This window comes from Bombus pascuorum, chromosome 6 (assembly GCF_905332965.1).
Source record: "Bombus pascuorum chromosome 6, iyBomPasc1.1, whole genome shotgun sequence".
Taxonomy (NCBI): Eukaryota; Metazoa; Arthropoda; class Insecta; order Hymenoptera; family Apidae; genus Bombus; species Bombus pascuorum.
In genome coordinates, this window is record NC_083493.1 from 5,325,027 (window position 1) to 5,344,335 (window position 19,309).

At 42.0% G+C, this 19,309-nt stretch overlaps 1 protein-coding gene across 2 annotated transcripts in view; it reads left to right on the top strand.

The window, feature by feature from the left end:
* The window catches only part of LOC132908185 (semaphorin-1A-like), a 395,917-nt gene that overhangs the window by 23,318 nt on the left and 353,290 nt on the right, over positions 1–19,309 (top strand). For both annotated transcript variants that reach the window (XM_060961947.1, XM_060961946.1), the window contains exon 2: positions 10,748–10,927. In XM_060961947.1, the coding sequence (XP_060817930.1) occupies positions 10,831–10,927 (97 nt within the window). In that variant the 5' untranslated portion in view covers positions 10,748–10,830. The remainder of the gene's footprint in view (positions 1–10,747; positions 10,928–19,309) is intronic.

Consider the following 19,309-nt stretch of genomic DNA (forward strand, 5'->3'; position numbering starts at 1 on the left):
CATCGAAGGGGCGAACGAACGATCCTGTCGCGTTGCTTTCGAGGAATCGATGGGGCATCGACTCGTGGAATACGATTATGTCCTTGTGTACGTTCTACTCTGGACGCGGTTCTCACATTAGGACACATTGTACGATGATGTTACGAGATGATCCACTTTGCATTGTTTTAGCAAATTACAGCTCGCGACGGCTGCACCGAGGATCGATGCGTTGCAAAGTTACAAACGTGTTGTTAAATCCCAACTAATCGGTCGTCCATCTAAAGTACGCCTACTTAATGCGCTCATTGTTAAAGATATCGTGAATTTTAAAACCACACGCTGCCGCCTTTCTGCCTTCCTCTTATCTAACGTCACTTTCAAATCGAACAACGGTAAATGAATGTACGTAGATGGTAATAATTTTTCTCGATACCGCAACTGGCAGAGCGGCTTTCCAACAAAAGTAAGCCTTTGAAATTCTTTTTGTGGTTTTCCTTCCGCGGATAGACGATCGCGTATAACTCGCCGTTATCTTTCCTCGACAGGAAAAAAAAATTGCGAATACCGATTTCTGAAAAGTTACTCCTTCTCAAGTATTTCTTTCCTTTTTCTTCTTTTTTTTCTTTAGGAAGGAAGCGGCGGAAATTTGCCGCTGCGCGCTATAATTTTTCGATGATATTTATCCTCCAGACTCGAGAAATATCATGTCGTGGAAGACCTCGCGTCGACGAAGAATACCTGCACGTGAATTGGTTAACTAACGGAAATTACGTGAGGCGCACTAACGCGGTCGTGTTCGCTACGGTACATTCGAGAAACTGGACGCTGAAGCTCGGCGAGGCAACGTTCCTCGATCTACCTCCTTTTCACGTCGTTTTCCTTCCATCGTTTTTTCCTCGCGTTGACGCTTGGTGCACGCGCGTCCGTTTCGATTCGTGCGGTTTTCGTCTCCTACCGTTAACGCCCACCGTGTATTAATGGTGAGAATTATCCGCGAGGACGCAGACGTAATCGTACGGTCGAATGTTCACTTTTGTATACAGCATCGGGATTCTTCCCCAAGGAAATTACCTGTAGTCGACGAGAGTGGACCTCTTGCCATATACGGTTAACTATACGCAACTGCGAGCTGATTGCACGCTCGATTCTCGTTGCTTGTTATTACGGCTTATTATTACGGCTCGCCACCGTTTTCAATGCTACGTTTTTAAGCGACAACATCTAGTAAGCTTAATCGTTGGGTAGCTGTTTTCCTATCGGAGAAAGAAGCTTCGAAGTGGACACTGCAGCGGCGATCTCGCACGGGCGATGATTACCTAAGGAAAGTTGGAATTGCCGCGAATAGCTATCGAGGATTTTGGTGCAGCGGAAGATTGGAATTCTTATTATCACGGTATTTTTACAACATCTTACATTAAAGTTACACCGCGCGAATATTTGCCGAACGAATCGATCAAATATTTGCATTTCGAAATCAGGTTCAACGTATTTTCCAATGTAAATTTGGACACTTTGAGGCAGTGCGAGCTTCTCGTGTGGATCAAATATGATTTCCATAATTAAACATGTGACTCTGGTTGTCTCGGAGAAATACGGGAAGCAAAGAAATCGGTTGAATCTACTCGATGAAGATCTATGGTCGTGTCGCGGTACGAATTTACGCGATTTATTTCATCCATGTATTATATTACGTGGTATTTTCGTGGATGGTGCGACACTCGTGAGCAGCAGCGTATTGTCGATACGCGCGAAAGAAGAACTTCGTCGTATATCGCTGATACAAGTGGAATAAAAAGAATCTGCTGCTGGTTATGTCGCAATGCGATCTTTTAAGGCTCGAATTGCGACGCGACAACTCGCGTCTCGGAATAGAAAAACGAGAAGCGGTTGTAAAAGAGCCCGTGAACACGCCACAAGTATTTGAATAGCGTAACGATTCTGACTGGCGATGAGATGGTCGAAAAAGTCGTTTGCAGGTGCTAAAGTTATAGTTGAGCAGCCACGGTAACGGTTATCTTTGGACGACCTGCGAGACCTATACTCGTAAAAAGCTGTTATAGCAAAGGGTATAAAATTATAGAGCGAACTAAGTAGCTGTGTTAACTTCTACACACGTTTCGCACTTTGTCTTGAAAATTAGAAAAATCGGCCAGTTCGTTATTATACTCGTTGAGCTTTAATAAAGACGTGAATTACCTTATTGCTGGCTGTTATCCTTGCGAGCATCACCGGTTAACACCGTAAAGTAGTTCGATGCTGTTCTCTGCTACACGTTGGACATTTTTTAATCCAAAGACTAATTACTGTTTTTTTCTTACGCCTCTCTTAATATTCTCTTTCATCAAAGCCTATATCCGATCTAGCTTTTTAACGTCTCGCTCGTATAATATATTTACTCTGTTTAGGCAATTTGGTAACGTTGCTTAAACGTGCTTAGGTAACGTTGTAACGTTTCGTTTAAAAATATAGCGACAAGTCGTTCGAGGTATCCGCTTGAAACGTAGAACGATGTAAGTTATTCGAACGATAAAGTTTTGAAAATATTGTCTTGGAAAGGGATTCGAACGGACTACTAATGGCGGTTTGGGCTACCGATTCTCGGTATCTACTATGCTGTCAGAGGCAGACTATTTCTCTCGTAAGAATGATACACGTTGGAACGTCGCTGGATACCGGGCGATTAATTATTTATAAGCAATTGAGATTCAGACGGGCTGTTCCCTAAGGGCTGATATCGAACATAACAACCGGCGTAGGTATTTGAACGAGCGTAGACAACACAGTGATTCAAGGAGGCATTAAATTTCCACGTTTCCTGCGATCCGACGAAGCGAAGTTGCGACGTTAGACGACGCGAGACGACGTATTCTCTCTATGCAACGACAGTTGCGAAGAAATTTGCAAGGGGAATCGCGGTTTTGGTTACACTCTTTTACATAGTTTGGCAGTCTCGATCACAGGCATTCGTAACGAGAGTAATTTGCACAAGGACGACGGTAAGAGGGTTGGGATCTGAATATTCGCTGTGATTTGGACCATTTCACCTGGTCGTTTCCACGAGAGGTCACCTGGGGCAGGAACACCACGTTCTCTGCAGTTTCCGTGTGCTTCTGAATATTCATTCGTGAGAGTTGGCTGGTCCGTTTAAATAGCCCGCCACGTTCTCCAGCTCTGTCTCTTTCCGCTATCACGCGCGGCTCCATCTCTCGATTTCGATCTCTCTCCCTCCCATCCCTTCTTTTCCGCCGTTTTATTTCCCCGCTTTCACGTTCGCCATCGTAGTTTCTGCCTGGCCACTTAGTCTTCCACTTCTCTCGCCCCGATAATCCGCTGGTATCGTGCATCGGCGACTTTGTAACACGACGATTTCGCGGCGGGTCGTTACGCTGATAAGTAGCTACACGGAGAAATGGCGCATAACCGTTTTATCTGTGTGTACCCTTTCACCTGTACGATATCGTATATCTTCGATCATACACAACGCCACCAAGATATTATACGTACTTACACAGCTGTATTTGTGTACCGCGAGGAAATGGGCTGCGACTCGATAATTCGAGTATCGGCGATACGCTTCGCGTATCCGAATTACAGATATCCCTGGAATCTGCATACGCGGTATATCTAATCGTCGGGGGTCACTGACTCGCTTTGTAGCTTCGCCACGTTGTCACTTGGATTATTTACCGTTTGGGTGTTTGCCGAGCCGTAAACTCTCGCCCACGAATCTTAGCCTTTTCCATACCGATATGCAGTACACTCGGATGGTTGAAACCTTTCGATATCCGACAGACGCCGGGCACAATTCTTGCCCTATTCCTATCGCGGTATCGTAAGATAGAGAAAGACAGCAGTTACAATGAACCTTTGAATAAGTAAGACGTCAGTTTTATTAGCGTATATTACAAAAGACCAAATTATTCGCGCGATTGCAATTTCCTTGGACATTTTTTCGATGTCGATTCTTTCGTCATAAATAAACTTTCGAGACTCGTAGGTAGGAATATCTGTTAAAGTTTAATAAAAAACGTCATTGGGATAAAGCAAGGTAAAAGCAACGATTAGATTTAATGATTAGCAAATTTAGATTTCTCCAAGTTAGAATTATCGACATCGAAAGATCTCAGCTGTTATTGGCAACCCTTCTGACCTGGTTTTCGCGCTTTCGATCAAACGTCGTGAAATTTGCGCAAAAAATTTGACAAACGATCGTTAAATATTCTCGTCTATCAATTTCGTTGGAGAAAGTTCAAATCGAAATACCGATTTCCGTGGATGTCGGATCTTTACCTTCGATCGATATCGGTCAACTGGTGAAACATTCAATAGGACGTAAAAGAAAAACGAAGAATAGAAAAATAGAATTTGATGTGTACATACCATGTTGGTATTGGAATTTGGCACACAGTTAGTTTGATCGGTGCGTTACACGTTTGGTTCTATCCATCAGCCGAGTATATTCTGTTTAATTTGTTATGCAGTCAGATGGCATCGGGTTACTTGGATCGCTACTTAACTTGTCTCGCTTAACTTCTTACTCAACTTTGGTTTCGTGATGTACTCTGCGAGACACGCGAGAACATTTATTTCCGAAAAATTATTTACACTCGACTAGCTTGCCAAGAAGCGTCACACACAGTCGACTAAGGTTCCGGAAACTCCACCTACTTTAGCCAAGATCGACGTTACTTATTAATCACAGCCTGGTTTGAGCTTCAAAGACCGTTGGTAGACTCATTCATCGGCCTCGTCGCACGGATATCTTGTGTACTTCTTTTTGGCGCCTTTCATCTACTAGACTTATCACTCCTTCCTTAGCTCCCTCGGTAGCTTTTCTACTTTTACAGCGGCTTCCGCACGCTACCCCATCCCCTGACCCCTTCTCTCTCTCTCTCTCTCTCCTGCTCTTTCTTGGCTTCATCGAAACTTGTCGCTGCGAGCGCAATCTTTTTCTCGAAACTTGTCGCAATCGAAGGTAACAAATTCCATTCCTAAACGACCGTATACGGTGAAGGTATTGCGCATAGCGAGCCAGAGAGTCGGCGATTACACTATCGATACGACGGTCGGCTAACGCGAACCGTTGACAAATTCGTGACAACCCGCTGTGAAAGCCTATTTATCGGGATTACGTTTGTAGAAACTACTGTGCACTCGTGATTACGTTTTCTCTGCTTTCGATCGATCGATCGTCGCGGTGTGTTACGCCAACCTCGTCTACTTGCCTTTCCTTAAATTTGTTTTAGCGAACGTTTTAATCCTTTTAATTCGTTTTGTATACCTTGAGAAATCAGAGAAGGATAAGGTACATGCAGAACAGGCCATTAGAATTTCTTGATAACCTTCAACGCGCACATCAATTTCTCATAAATTTTTTCTCACAATTCGAGACTTTTACGCGTAAATTACATCGCTGTCGATGGAACAAAAAATGCGAACATCTAAGTACCGTTTATTAATTATTACACGATCGGACGAGCGAAGCTACAAGATATCGTTTGAAAGATTTCTTTGGAAGAATCAACTGCATGGACGTTAATTTCTTCGGTGGCTCGTTTCGAAAATTAATGTTCTTACTGCTTGTAAAGGAGACGTAAATCGTATACCATCGAGCGATATTTGTTTCTTTTACGCGATGCCAACGAGAAGCTGTTGCAATTGCTTGCTAACACTTTGACTGCCACGTCGAAATCACATGTTTCGCTCAGGACGACACGGGAGTATTTTTATTATTCAAAGCATATAATGGCAAAGTGATAATAAATTGATGATGTAAGACAAGATTCTTCCCCAATGGACCGTTTATCTTATTGGTGGTCCGGGTGACCACCGCGGCGCCTTGGTAACAATTGATAGCGACATATTATAAGGTTTATTTCAACAAACTATTCGCATTCGTTATTTCGTCGTAAGCAATACGTGCAGAATATATCGTTGAAACGTGTAGAAGATATTAGGCTGAAATAGAGGTCGGCAAAAAAAATTATGCTTGTGATAAACCAATGGTAGTGGTAGATTACAATAGAGGAAAACGTGCTGTAGATTTGTCAGATCAAATGATAGCATATTCTACACCGCATAGAAGAACCCTCAAGTGGTAAATAAAATTAGCTTTAGAGTTATTGCTAAATACATCAATTTCAAATGCGCTGATACTCTATATACAAGCAACAAAAATGAAAATCAAGGTATCATATTTTAGAATGACACTCGCAATGCACCTTACACAGTGCTATTCACCAGAGCCGTCAAATATACTTATTCGACAAAAATTGCGACACGAAATACAGAAGAAAAAAAGGCAAGCGTACCTGGTACGAAAATTTTGCAGAGAGTGTTATAAAAAAAATGTTAAACAGTTAGGATCAAAAATTGCTAAGAATCGGACGAAAAAGGTGACCACCTATTGTCCAGATTGTATTGATGAGCACTGTTAGATGCAAGATTTGTTCCCATTTTTTTTTTAATGTTCTAATAAAAATGTTTAATTGTTCAATGGGGCACTTTTTATTTCAAAGTATCTTCTATTTCTAACTCGCAATTTTCATTCAATTTTTACAATTGTAAGAAGTTCATCATATATGACCAATGTGACAGTCAAAGTGTTAAGAGAGAAGGAGAGTCCTGATGAAGCTTCGAAGTTTCGCCAGTTACATGGAAAGCCTTAATTATAACGTGTATTGTTTCCGATCAGAGACCGTTTACCTTTCTTACTTTGGCTGCGGGTTTGTCGCCAGTAAGAAAAAGATCGAAGCCACGACGTCTAACAAACTGCGGAATCTCCCGCCAAGATCGCGACGTAACTCATTTTAACATACTGTATATCCTGGTAAGAGCCGATAAAATGTGCAAAAAGTTGATGCTCGGCGAGAGAAAAGTTGGCAACGTTTATCGACAGGTAATGCTTATGGGTATTGATATGCAGTGAAAAATCGAGCGTAACGTAGTATATGTCTGTGAATTCTTGGACCACGAACAGGGTAGCAGTGCAATAGTATTGTTCGCTGGACTAGGTAAAAGTGAGAACACAGATGGATCGCGTCGCTGGATGGCGATTGCACCTTAGCGATTTATCGATCAGATAAATATCGTGATACTAAGGTGGGATGCCGAACAGGACGCCACACGTTGGTGTAAACGCGTCGCTAGAAATAGAAAAGTCGCGAGAAGACCGAGAAAGAGCGCGGTTAAAAGGACACACGCACCTTCGTAAGTACGTAGAAGCAGAATCGTTGTTTGAAAGTCTCGTCGCTACGAGAGAAGCAAACAAACAAACGATCACGAAAACCATCGAGAAATCAGGAGCAAGATGCGATTTTGCTTCGATCGTCCGTTCGTTGAACCGAGAAAAGAGAAAAAGAAAAAATAACGACTCATCTCGAGAGATTACAGAAACAACCTAGAGAAAGTGAAAATCGAAGATTTAAAAGTAGTTTGGAATTGGACTAGTTGTTCTGAACATCGTTCCAAAGTATTATTTCAATATCGTACTTAATTTAGGACATAATTTGTGCAAACTGTACCCATGTAAGACAATGGACATTTCTTTGTATTTTAGCAACAATAATATACAGCATAGTTGATGGAGGTGATTGTCGTTGGCCGTGAATTTTCCCTGGCTCGTTTCGTGTCTTTCGCTTGGTCGTTGTTTCCTGTCGAAGCGTTTCGTCAAACCTCTATTTCCTCTGTAATCTCGCTGTCGATTTTCTCTCGTTTCCCATGGTCGTTTCCTCGCTGCGTTTCTTGGCCTGTTTTTGGCCCGAAAGCGTATAAATACCATAAATTGATGGTAGATAAGGTTAATGTACCGAAAGAGCCGATCATGTCGTTAAAATCACGTTTCGTTCGAACGCCATTTGGAAACACGTTGTGGGATTGCGCCTGCAGCAGCGTTTTCATTGTTATCGCGATTCTATGGCCCTTTATACAAGGATTCGCCTGTTATTGTTCTTTTTCCTCTTTACAGAATAGCTGCGTTTAAACGGCATGAATAAAAGGTGTCTTTTGTTTTCTTTTTTCGTTTTTCGCTTTCCCTACGTTTAGCCGATTTATATGAAGAACAGAATTTGCCCTATATCCTCACGGTTCAACGACCTGATATTTTTTTACAGACTTGTATCGAAATTCGATGAACGCTATCACTCGGCTAAGGTAACCAGTCAAAGTTAACCTTCTCCGGTGACTTTACGTGATTTCTTCCACCCATGTGATACACGTGGCCGTAAGTGAATTTGAAAGAAAATGATCGAACCGAGAGAAAAAACGAAGGGAAACGCAAGGACGCACGAGTCATCGTGTCTTAATTTTCTTCCGATTCTAGCGATTCACGTTCCGCACCTTCGATTATGTACTTTGCTCCGACTGCGCTCGTTCACCGTGTACGCGTTTGCCTACCACGAGAAATCTGCCCTCTTTACTTTAAGGCTTTGGAATCCGTTGGACACTGGATTTTTCCAACGTGACACCGATCCGACACCGATGGGGAAAATTAAATCGGATTCTTTCCTACCTCGCTTAGGGTTTCCGATCGGATCGCGACGATCGTATCGATGCCGATGGCTCGTGATTCGTGACTCGGCCGACGTAAGAGAAGAGAAAGTCGGGGCAGCGTGGCGCTACCATAATCGCGCGGGGAAACGAAGCCGACGCTGGTTGGTGGTGTCCACGATGCTGGAGGGAAGTAAGTCTTGATCCACGGCTCGTCTCGTGTCTCTCGAATCTGGAAAGTAGGCCGAGCCACGCCTAACGGTGACTCGCTCTTTCAGATGCGTATAGCGTACCTTTGTTCGGCACATTTTGTTCGCGTTGCGCTGCACTTTTCCCTCCTGTTCGACCGATCCTTCACCACCGTTTTGCGAAATCTACGATCGCGCGGACGAAAAGTCGCGCATCGTCGACGAGCGATTCTTGTGGAAAACGATCGTCCTTGTTTCAGGGTTGACGCGGTTCGACACGCACCCGCCCGACAAGTTAAATTCGATATCAGATTTTACATTGTACGATTTTTGATTCGCATGGACAAATCTCGTTATACCGATAGCATTTGTCACGAGAGAGTTATAAAAGGGAGAATATAGAACCGTGACAAGTGTGATCGATGTGGAATCCTTGAGCGGAAATTTTGAATAGTAAGCGCGAATTCAGATACGACAAATGAGTGGTAGGGCTGATTTTGCACAGTCGAAGAGTGGAAACGAGATTAAGCCGTACATTTTACGCGCGATATACGAAATGGCTGGTACAATGGTTGGCGGCGCGTTGTTAGATACGCTGCACGATTCAACGAAAACCTTGTAGGTATAAGTACCTACATACGTATGCATAGGTGTACATCCGATTTGCCACCTAATCGCGAATGTATTCGAAGTCGTAGCAGAGCAGCACTGGCTGCTGCGAAAGCTGGGGGACAAATAGAAGCTTGAGCTGGCGACCTCTCTGCATAATGCATACCATCGTCGCCTTCTTCATCGTCGTTGCCGAGCTCGTTCGAGTCGGCAGCGGTCTTCTACCGTTCCTTCGTTAGCCTTTTAGCTTGCCTGCCGCCTTGCTTCTCCTCTCCATTCTCCTTCCTTCCCCTTCCTTTTCCTTCCTTTCCCTTCCTTTCCATTCCTTTCTATTCCTTTCCCTGCCTTTCTCTTCCTTCCTCGATTGCACCGTCTCGGCTGCTATCGTTGGCTCAGCTGTGTAAGAAGTCGCGCGTATAACTTCTTCACGAAAAAGAACAATGATATGTACCGGTGTTTCTTTTTGTAACACCGTTTCATCCACCGCAGTCAGCGTTTGTTAAGAACTGGCATTTTTAACACGATCGTGCGCAAAACTTGTTCTTACGACGGTGACAAACAAGATGTTCTCGGTCATTTAAATATCGCGAAGGAATGAAAATTCTTTGCAACTTTCGCAACGCCGTACCTAACCATTTCCTACCTTGACGAATATCCGTTTCTTTCCTCTTCTTTTACTAAATCGCGGAGAATTAACACTAGAACTACCGATAGTTAACACGAAGCTATTTCTACCAAAACCAGTGAAAATGACTGGTCTTTAAAAAATACGTAATAATAGAATATTTTTGTATTTATTGATTTATTACTTTCTTACAGAAGCAATTCCATGTTATGTAGCATAGTTTTGGTATTATTAATCCATCTGGGACCATGATCTCTAAACGAGGATTGACACGTTTATTAAATTGTAGAACCAGTCGTTTTGGCTGGTGTGATATTTCTAGCGTTAGCACCTAGCGATCTAGCGATCGATCCGGAATTTTCCTGATAACCGATATCATCGTATCGAACGATACGCAGTACAAATGTTAAAAACGTGTGCGAAGTTGTACAAAACGAGGAAATTGGTTAATTGGGGTTCGATAAACAGATTGCATGACTCTTTTACACTTTTACACGTACCAGTCATTTTCATTGGTATTGGTATAAGTAGTCTTGATACAAAATTATTTTCAGTTTGAGTACATAAAAAACAAAATAATATTCAGTATATTATTCTTTTATTTATCGTTGCGAAAGTCATTACATCATTGTGGAAAAAAATATAACACGAAGTAGGAATTTGAAAATAAATTTGTAAAACCAGTCAATTCGGCTGGTGTGGTAGTTCTAGTGTTAAAACGCACGCGTTAGTATCGCGGTCTGATGTCTTTGCTATTACTATTTTCGTTAACGTCATCATTGGTTCGTTTCTAAGGATTTGTTCCGTCGAGCTTGTTCCTTTCTCAAACGCAAACGATTTGTTTCTATTTTTTCAGGAATGACGATCGGAGCGGCGATGACGAGGATTGAAAGTTACCGTTGACTCATAGGATACCCTGCAGGGCCACTCGCTACCAAAATGAGCACATCCCTGCGAATTTTGGCACTGATCAGCTTAGTTGCGCAGAACGTGGCTTGGCCGCAAGATCCTGTTCCTAGGCTGCATGTCAAACATCGTGAGTAACTTTGCCTGCATAAGCGTGTAACAAAAATCGTGTTATTTTATATAAAAAGCGATTGTTCGTCTTATACCGGTACTTAAGCACTTTGAAAAAAGGGATGGAACAACGTGCTATTTAGCCAGACGCATTTTTATCGTATAACGTCGTTTAACATGTAATGTATCGCTAAATTCGGTTCGTCGTTCGCCTTTGCGTGCGAAAATTTAATGAAACGAAGCCACACACTCACCACGCTATTTTATACCTGTATCGAATTATTAAATTGATCCCGCCCGACATTTTAGGATATATGTATGGATATGAAATTAAAATTAAATCAAAGAGCTATTGCCAAATGGATCTTCCATGCATTTTACGCAAACGCGCGTCGCGCATTCATTGTACGTCATTAACTGCGATGCTGGAAATAATCGCGCGTCGCAATTTACTCTCTGTAGAAACGATCGTCTGCTACCATTCGCTTTCTTTTTCTGCTTTTCCCTTCTTCTTCTTCTTCCGTACCCTTTTCTTTGGCCGAGTTTCTTATCATTTGTCGATCGAGTAAATGCAGTTCAACTAAAAGATGTTCTTTCGACTGGATCCGAAAACGCCGTTTCACGCCGCGGAAACGCAGCGAAATTAATTCCATGGATTAACGGCCGCGTTCCGTTATCCCAAGAGATTCCCGTTGAATTCGTTCTACTTAATTACTATAACGCGCGACAGATTATCGGGAACAATAAGGCACGTTCTATGGTGAATTCGATGGAAAAGCTTGCTTCGACTCGTCCTCCTCGTTCTCTTTTGTTCCTAGTTCGCAGCCGTCTTTCATCCGCCGAAATCTAATCTTTGTCGCGTAAGAACTACGGAAGAGACTAACAGCGGCATTACGATGACCGATGAATCGATGGCAATGAAATCGGCTCGTTCTCCATTCCGTCGGTTCGCCTTCCTTCAAAAGTTAATTTATCCTTCGTTTTTGTCCACGTTCCAGTCGTAGTCTCTCGATACGGTTGTTTGCACGCGCTAGCTTACCGAGAACAATAACGCACCGTTCCATGGCAATTCGCCGATAAGAAAAAGTTACTTCTCTCGTATCTCGTCCGATTCCGGCGCTTCTTTCACGCGGATCTTTTCACACGGAAAATTTCATTTCCTTCGCGCGAGATAAAGACATCGGTGACGGCGAGCACCAGCTCGCTAGAAATCACACGTTTACCGGTCGAGTGCAACCGATCTGTAGGTGAACGCGTCGAAGGTTATCGCCATGTGATCAAGAATCCTTTAGCTGGAGGAGCATCGTCTAAAGAGAACGACGGCCAGAGGAAGGGCGAAGCGGAACGCCTGTAAAGGGACTAGGCGGGGTAGGAGGAAAGGAATTGTACACAGAACATGTAGAGATACGTCGCGCGTTGTCACCGTCATCGTCGTCGTCGTCGTTGTCATCGTCGGCTGTTGTTGTTGGCTGTGTCCCGTCGCAGTCGATTCAAAGGCATTTCCGTGCGACATGAGCACGCTTTCGCCGCACCTGTGGATTTGGCGGCTTTGCACCACGCCACGCCACGCCACGCCACGCCGTTCCGTTCAGTTGTGCAAGTGCCATGCCGGCATTAAACGCAACACGCCGATAACGCTTCATCCGGCTAGAGACCGGGATAAACGTCGAGCGGATGTCGATGGAAAAGGATAAGAAAGAATCGGGGAAGCGTGGGAAAAAATCAAAATACATTAGACGCTGTCGGATGTTTGAACATGTTTGTCATTGCTGGCAAGTACAAAGCGTCGGTGAGAAGTTAATAGTTAAACGATATTTTCATCTGGCCTCTGTGCATTTATTTCACGGTAGTTTACGTTCTGTAGTTGGTGGAACTAGTTCGTTTCTATAGTTGGTAGAAGAGGTAGTATTATACAGTTGGTTGGAGCAGCTAGAAGATTACGTTACCGAGAAGTAACCAGCTGCGAGACAAATACCTCTCGTTTGTGTGCTTAATCCACACGTTCCAAACGAATAATCCAATTCGTTTAATCGCTGTATTTTCATGCTTTTAGACGATTGACTAGCGCCCTGGCTAAAACTCTAATTGCTTTGAACGGTTAATTTAAATAGAGGAAGGAGAAGCGATTGGAAAGATCTGCGTAGGATTGCTAGCAAGTGCAAAGCAAACTAACGATTGCCGAAACACGTAACTAGGAAGTAATCTATCTCGAAATGATATCCTTTCTCGTAGAAACTGCGACAGACGTAACTAAACTTATTTTTTGAAATAAATTTATCCAGGTATTTTTACCGCGCACAGCGATATATAACAGCGCAAAAACGTTGGAAATGCCGCAATAATCGGCATATCGGGCGATCCGATGAAAGCAGAGACGTTGCGTGTGTGACACGAGCGACCGGTTAATAGAATGAGACAAGGAAATTGAAAACGAAAATTCAAGTCGAAGACAATGAAGTGGAAAGAGGCAGAAACGTAAGGGGATAGAACAATAGTGGGACAGGTGGGGAAGGGAGGGCAGGTGGTCGGCGAGTTTAACGACCCTGCGAAATCCGCGGGTGAATCTGCCTCGAAAGCTTCGAGTCGAAGCTTTTGACACGGATCAAATATTGGCGTGTGTCGTGTCGATCGACGCGGCCACCGCGTTGGTCCGCTTTGGTAAATCCTATTGAGTATTCAATTACGTCGGGAACGACCGGGATACATACGTAGTTGGCTGACTCTAGCTCGGTTCGGATGAAATTGGACGGCCGTGCCGCGTACAAATCTACGGCATGCGATCGTGTGCTTCGTGCTTTCGGATGCATTGCTCCAATTGTGTATATGTATATTATGAAAATATACTCACGGATAATCGGACTACATCTAGGGCAGAATCTTAGCAGTTCCTTATGCCTTTATTTAAGAATTTCTTTTTGGGTGGAGTGTAGAGTTTAGAGGAAACCGAGATCGGTTGGATGAAAGTCAAGTAGCATGGACTTTCCGTCGCAAGGCCGATCCGATGTTTTTTCAAATGTTGGACAAATTTCAAGTAAACAGCTTTTTTGAACTACTTTTGGAAAGTTGTGGTTACGAGACTAACTTTTTACCTGACTTCGTCGTTTTAACAGTTGCCACGCACACCTTGCTTTCGTAGATTCCTCCAATATTTCCAGGCAAATAGTTGCATGTAGTAATTTACATTGAGTCTGTGAATATTACATTCAACGAATAGTCGTAAATATTAGCTACGTTATACACAAGTTACGCAGGACTATCTAATTCTCTTTCGCTCCAGCGACAGTTCTGTAGATGTTTCAATAATTCTATGAGAACACGTCTCTTCGCAGATTGCGCGGAAAGAAATAGTGAGGCTAAAAAACGCTGATTTTTCGCTGAGTAAAGTTACACGATGCTAATTACCCACGATATTGTAACAAGAATTTCTTTACATCTGAAGCTAGTGTTGATAATTGTGGATATTAATTGCCGAAATAAAAATAAAGGAACACTAAGATTACACTTAGAATTTATACTAAAATAGTTTTAGATTTATTTAACAAAAGATTTGCAGGATCTTCGTCGATATACATTTACACGCGTCTCGGCACTCTCTTTGTCTCAGCATCTTCTATGCTACCGGAACAGTTGCACTCATCTGTGTTTCGAGACGCTGTGCGCACACATACTTCCGTACACTCACATTCGCATACGTATGTCACTACTACGCGGCTAATCTAGTCTAGCACACAAAATTATACATATCTCAATAGCTAGAAATAAGGTATCCGCGAAAAGAGGAGGCAAATTGGTCGCAGGAACATGTACTGGCCGGGAAGGTAAAAACGTGGCATTCGATTTATCGGCGTATTCTCGTTTCATCGGAAGACAGGAAGAAGCGAAACGCGGTACACTGGTGCAAGATTGGGCGAACCAACGACGCTGCGAGTGAACAACCGTGAGGGAATAGAATATATTGTCACGCTTGGTACACGTACATACAGGTAGCGTTCATTGCAGCGGGAATCGGGTGTAATAATATGACGGTATGTAGGTTAGCCATTGCATCGTAACCAAGGAAGCCATACACTCGAGTGGCTTTTGCCAAGAGTAAGCTCGTTAGGACTCGGAAGAAGTTTGTTAAGCTGCGAGAACGCGCGCAGTCGTCAATGGTCGTCCGAATATGCGGCTGTTGCAGACTTATACAGTCATCTCTGTGTCTATATCGCTATAACCATTTCCGATCATGATCGTGAAAGCATCTTAACTAGCTTTCATTGGCGCGCGAAGTTACACAGCATCGGTACATTTCGTATCTGATCTCGTCGAAACGATCGTTCGAACAGCACCGGTACATTTTGTACGCTATTCGAGACTCTCTGGTGTAAGATTTTTGTTCGTGTAGAACGCAATTGTACTTAATACTTAGCCAACTGAATAGGGAAATCTCCCATCTGTGAAGAAGGAGGACGGACATCTCGCTTTTTGACTTTAGTAATGCGTTTTCCTTTTTTTTGTTGTTACTATCAGTTATCGTTTACCTGGAATTGTTTCCAATTAATTGCGCCACTTTTCTGCTTTCATAAAGTATAGTGTGTAATAGAATACAGCAATTTAGTGGTGTTAAAATTAATTAAGAAGTTACGTTATAGAATATATAGGACGATAGCACACTGTAAACAAATATTAAAATGCATTATGAATTTTTAATTTTACGTTCAAGTCGTGTTATTTATCTTTAGTCATCTTTAACACTAGAACTATCATACCAGTCAAATAGACTGGTTCTACAATTTTATAAACGTGTCAATCCTCGTTTAGAGATCATGGTCCCAGATGAATTAATAATACCAAAAATATACTACATAACATGGAATTGCTTCTGTAAGAAAGTAATAAATCAATAAATACAAAAATATTCTATTATTACATATTTTTTAAAGATCGGTCATTTTCACTGGTTTTGGTAGAAATAGCTTCGTGTTAACTATCGATAGTACTAGTGTTAATATTTTTAATTTTACCTAGATTTTTTAATATATACTTCTAATTTTGATGTTTTGTATAAACAATACGTGAAATCGTTAAATACAATCATTACTACAAAATATAATTAACCATTTAAGTAATTTTTTGACTTCTTTGTTCTTTAGCTAGTGAATATTAGTCCTCGATGCTTGTGAAAAATGCACGGTGAAGACATATAGCTCGTTGTGACACGCGCCATTGGCTAAATGTTAACACAAGAATGTCTGCGAAAAGATGTGCACGCAACGCCGAAGAAAATCTCTGGCAGAATTGCAAATAAAACGACATTACCAGTGTTCTATCGTTAATTGGAACTTGCGCATTTCTCTAACGAGTGTCTTTTCGCTAAGAAATTAATCCAACCGATTGTCTTTAAACTTGCCCGGTTTCTGAATTTGTAAAGGGGTTGAAGTTTCTAGGAGTAGACCAAGTATAGAGAAGCGTAGTTAGACATGGTAGTTTGCATTCACGAGGTATTGTATTTGTTCGATGTTGGAAATTTGTGACGGTGATACGGCCGTTAATCATTGATACATTCATCAATGTAAATTCAAGCGAGATATTAATGCACGTTCGCGGCGCAGTCAAACTATCGTGCAACTAACGGAACTGTCTTCGAACATGATTCCAACAATAGTTAAATATTAACGCAATCAGCCATAATAATCGGCTCCTGTCTTTGCTTGTGACAACGGTTTTACCTACCGCTCGAATCTCCACGACATTCCTACAGGTGTACATTTGAAACGATGTTATGTTATTTAGACGAGTAAACGTTCAACGTGTATATTGTATTCGCATTTCGATAAAATGACGCGTGATTCGTATTAGAACATCTGTAAGCAAGTGGATAGTCGAACAGAACTGGCGCGCGTGGAATGATTTTTTTATCGTTTCGCAAAAAATGCTTCCGATATTTATTAACGATCTCGTGTAAACGTGCTCGACGCAAACATCGGTCGAGAGTTTTACTCCGCGCGTGTATGTTCATAAGTACACGTATGCTGGCTGAACGAGTATGACGCATGGTACAGCTACAACAGGAACATTTATCCTCGTTATCCAGGGCCAGGCTCGCGCCAATATCGAGAATGGAAAGGTGAAACTACCCTGGTGTAACGTTGAATGGTCACACCTTTCCACTGGAACTCGTCCTATAAATGCATTATCGTTTTGCAAATCTTTTCGCCAGTCTCTCCCCGCGGATTTTCTTGCAATGCTACGGAACGTATTCCTTCTATTCCGTACAGTGTACGATATTTCCGTCTAAATGGCGCAAGAAGTCGTATTTTAAAATGTAAGTCAGCACGACGACGGTTTATACGAGCCGTACAGATGTTTATTCCGATGCAATTCAGCTGCATGCATACACAACGCGTGACAGAACAGGTAGCCCGCTTCTATTAACTGTTCTTGTGTGTAGCGAGCATAACGACCGCGTTGGGTACCTGGACTCGCTGTTTATTTATAGTTGAAATTCAGGTACAATGCCGTCGACATGCTCGAGATTTTAACAATTATTATCTCGGCGTACAGGCCGAGTTAATTCATTCACGGACCTGCCGCGTCGCTCGCTCGTTCACGCGCGCGTCTCTGTGTGCGTGTGTCGCGTTAAAAAAGAATAGAAGCGAACAGAAGCAGCCAGCAAGATAATTAAATTCTTCGAATCTTGCGTGCAATTCGGAATAATAGATTTAGATAACGCGGTGCCAGATTACCATTGAAATTATAATCAGACTTTAATTAGTGGCGAATGGCTCGTGCTATGTAACGACGTATCGATCGCCAATCGTGCGATATTTAAATCCGAGCCGAATTCTTGGAAAAATAGCATTCATGGAATCGTATATTGTACGTTCTCTCGACTAATCCGGAAATAGCATAGTGATCGATGGCAACCGGGCTAGCTTCGTATTTCTACTTACTAGTTAATCTTTCGTATCGCGGTTTAAGATCTCCATCGGAACAGGACCTGATCTGACAGAAGTTCGCAAGTTCTAGCAAGTTACACATGGCTCGTACATCTGCAAATCCACTTTCCTACCGATTCGTATACCGTGTTATCATAACTCGTGGGCTACGTGTTCCGTTTCGCTAAGGAATATCGTCGATTTCGTTTGCCAATAGCTTTCCCACGTAATTACGACGTTAGTTGAACGTTTATCGATCGGAGAAGTCATCGATTTTAATTATTCCTTAACTATCGATGAATCTATCATTTCTAGAGTGCAGAGATAAATTTGATAGCGGATACTGTTGGTCGCTAGGCTGTCATCCCTTCCATTTCACAGCCTATTTTCGAGTATCTATTTTTGCAAACAGGTGGTAAAAAATATCAAGAACGAAAGAAACGGTTTGCGAGTTTCAAACGATCGCAACAGCCTCGAAGGAGACTCTGGCGAAGCTGATTAAATCCGATTTAACTAGAAACGTTAGCCGAACAGAGTGGTAACGGGATAGCGATTATCATCGAAAGGGACCGACCGCATCGTGATTTCCATTTGCTTTTTGATCCGGTCAACTTTGACCATTAACAAAAGCGAGCGCGGAACTACGAAGATTCGTTTCGCTAGATTAAGTTATCTCTATGTAGTTAGAGAGTTGATTTAGTAGCTGGAATCGTTGAAGTGGTAGCTCCGTTTAATAGTATCTAAATAATAGCATTTTCTGCCTCAACTAAAGTCTTACGTAAAATGAAAGTGGCAACGAGATGGTAATTATCGAAACTGTGTACTAGCTTTTATCAAAAGCTTTTAGGGCTTTTATTAAAGCTTCCAGTGCAATCTTGCTAACGGTTTTAGTGCTCTCACCTACGGATAGTATCTTACGCGCATATTCTCCTATAGTTATAACAATTATCGATATTATTTCAACAGGAGTTTTTTTTTAAACCTTTATTTGTTTGCCATAAAACGTGGAAAGGTTTTTATCGATACGTGGATACTTTTAAATTGGAAATATAATATTCTGCGAGCAAAATGTCAGTAGAATTAACGATTAGTTTTATTATTTATAGGAAGATACGTCACGGAGATATTTATCGACTGGAATCGTTTTAACGCTACTAATTCAGTTTTAAAAGCTCTTTTTCACTATCAACGATTTATGGGCAATTTTTTTCGTTACCAACAAAATTATTTCATTCTATTATATTTGCGAACTTTAAAATATCGGCTTTATGCCGAAATCACAAAGCGTCACTGCAACTTTTGTTCGCGCAAGAATAAATAAATGAAACATTTGTTTAACAATATACATATTATCTTGATTATCCTGAGATATACCATGCAGATGGTTAAATTAACCGTAGACCGAATTGTCACGCAATTATTTTTTACCGACAAAATCACAAAGCCGAAATTTCACGCGATACAACGATATGGAAAGGTAAATG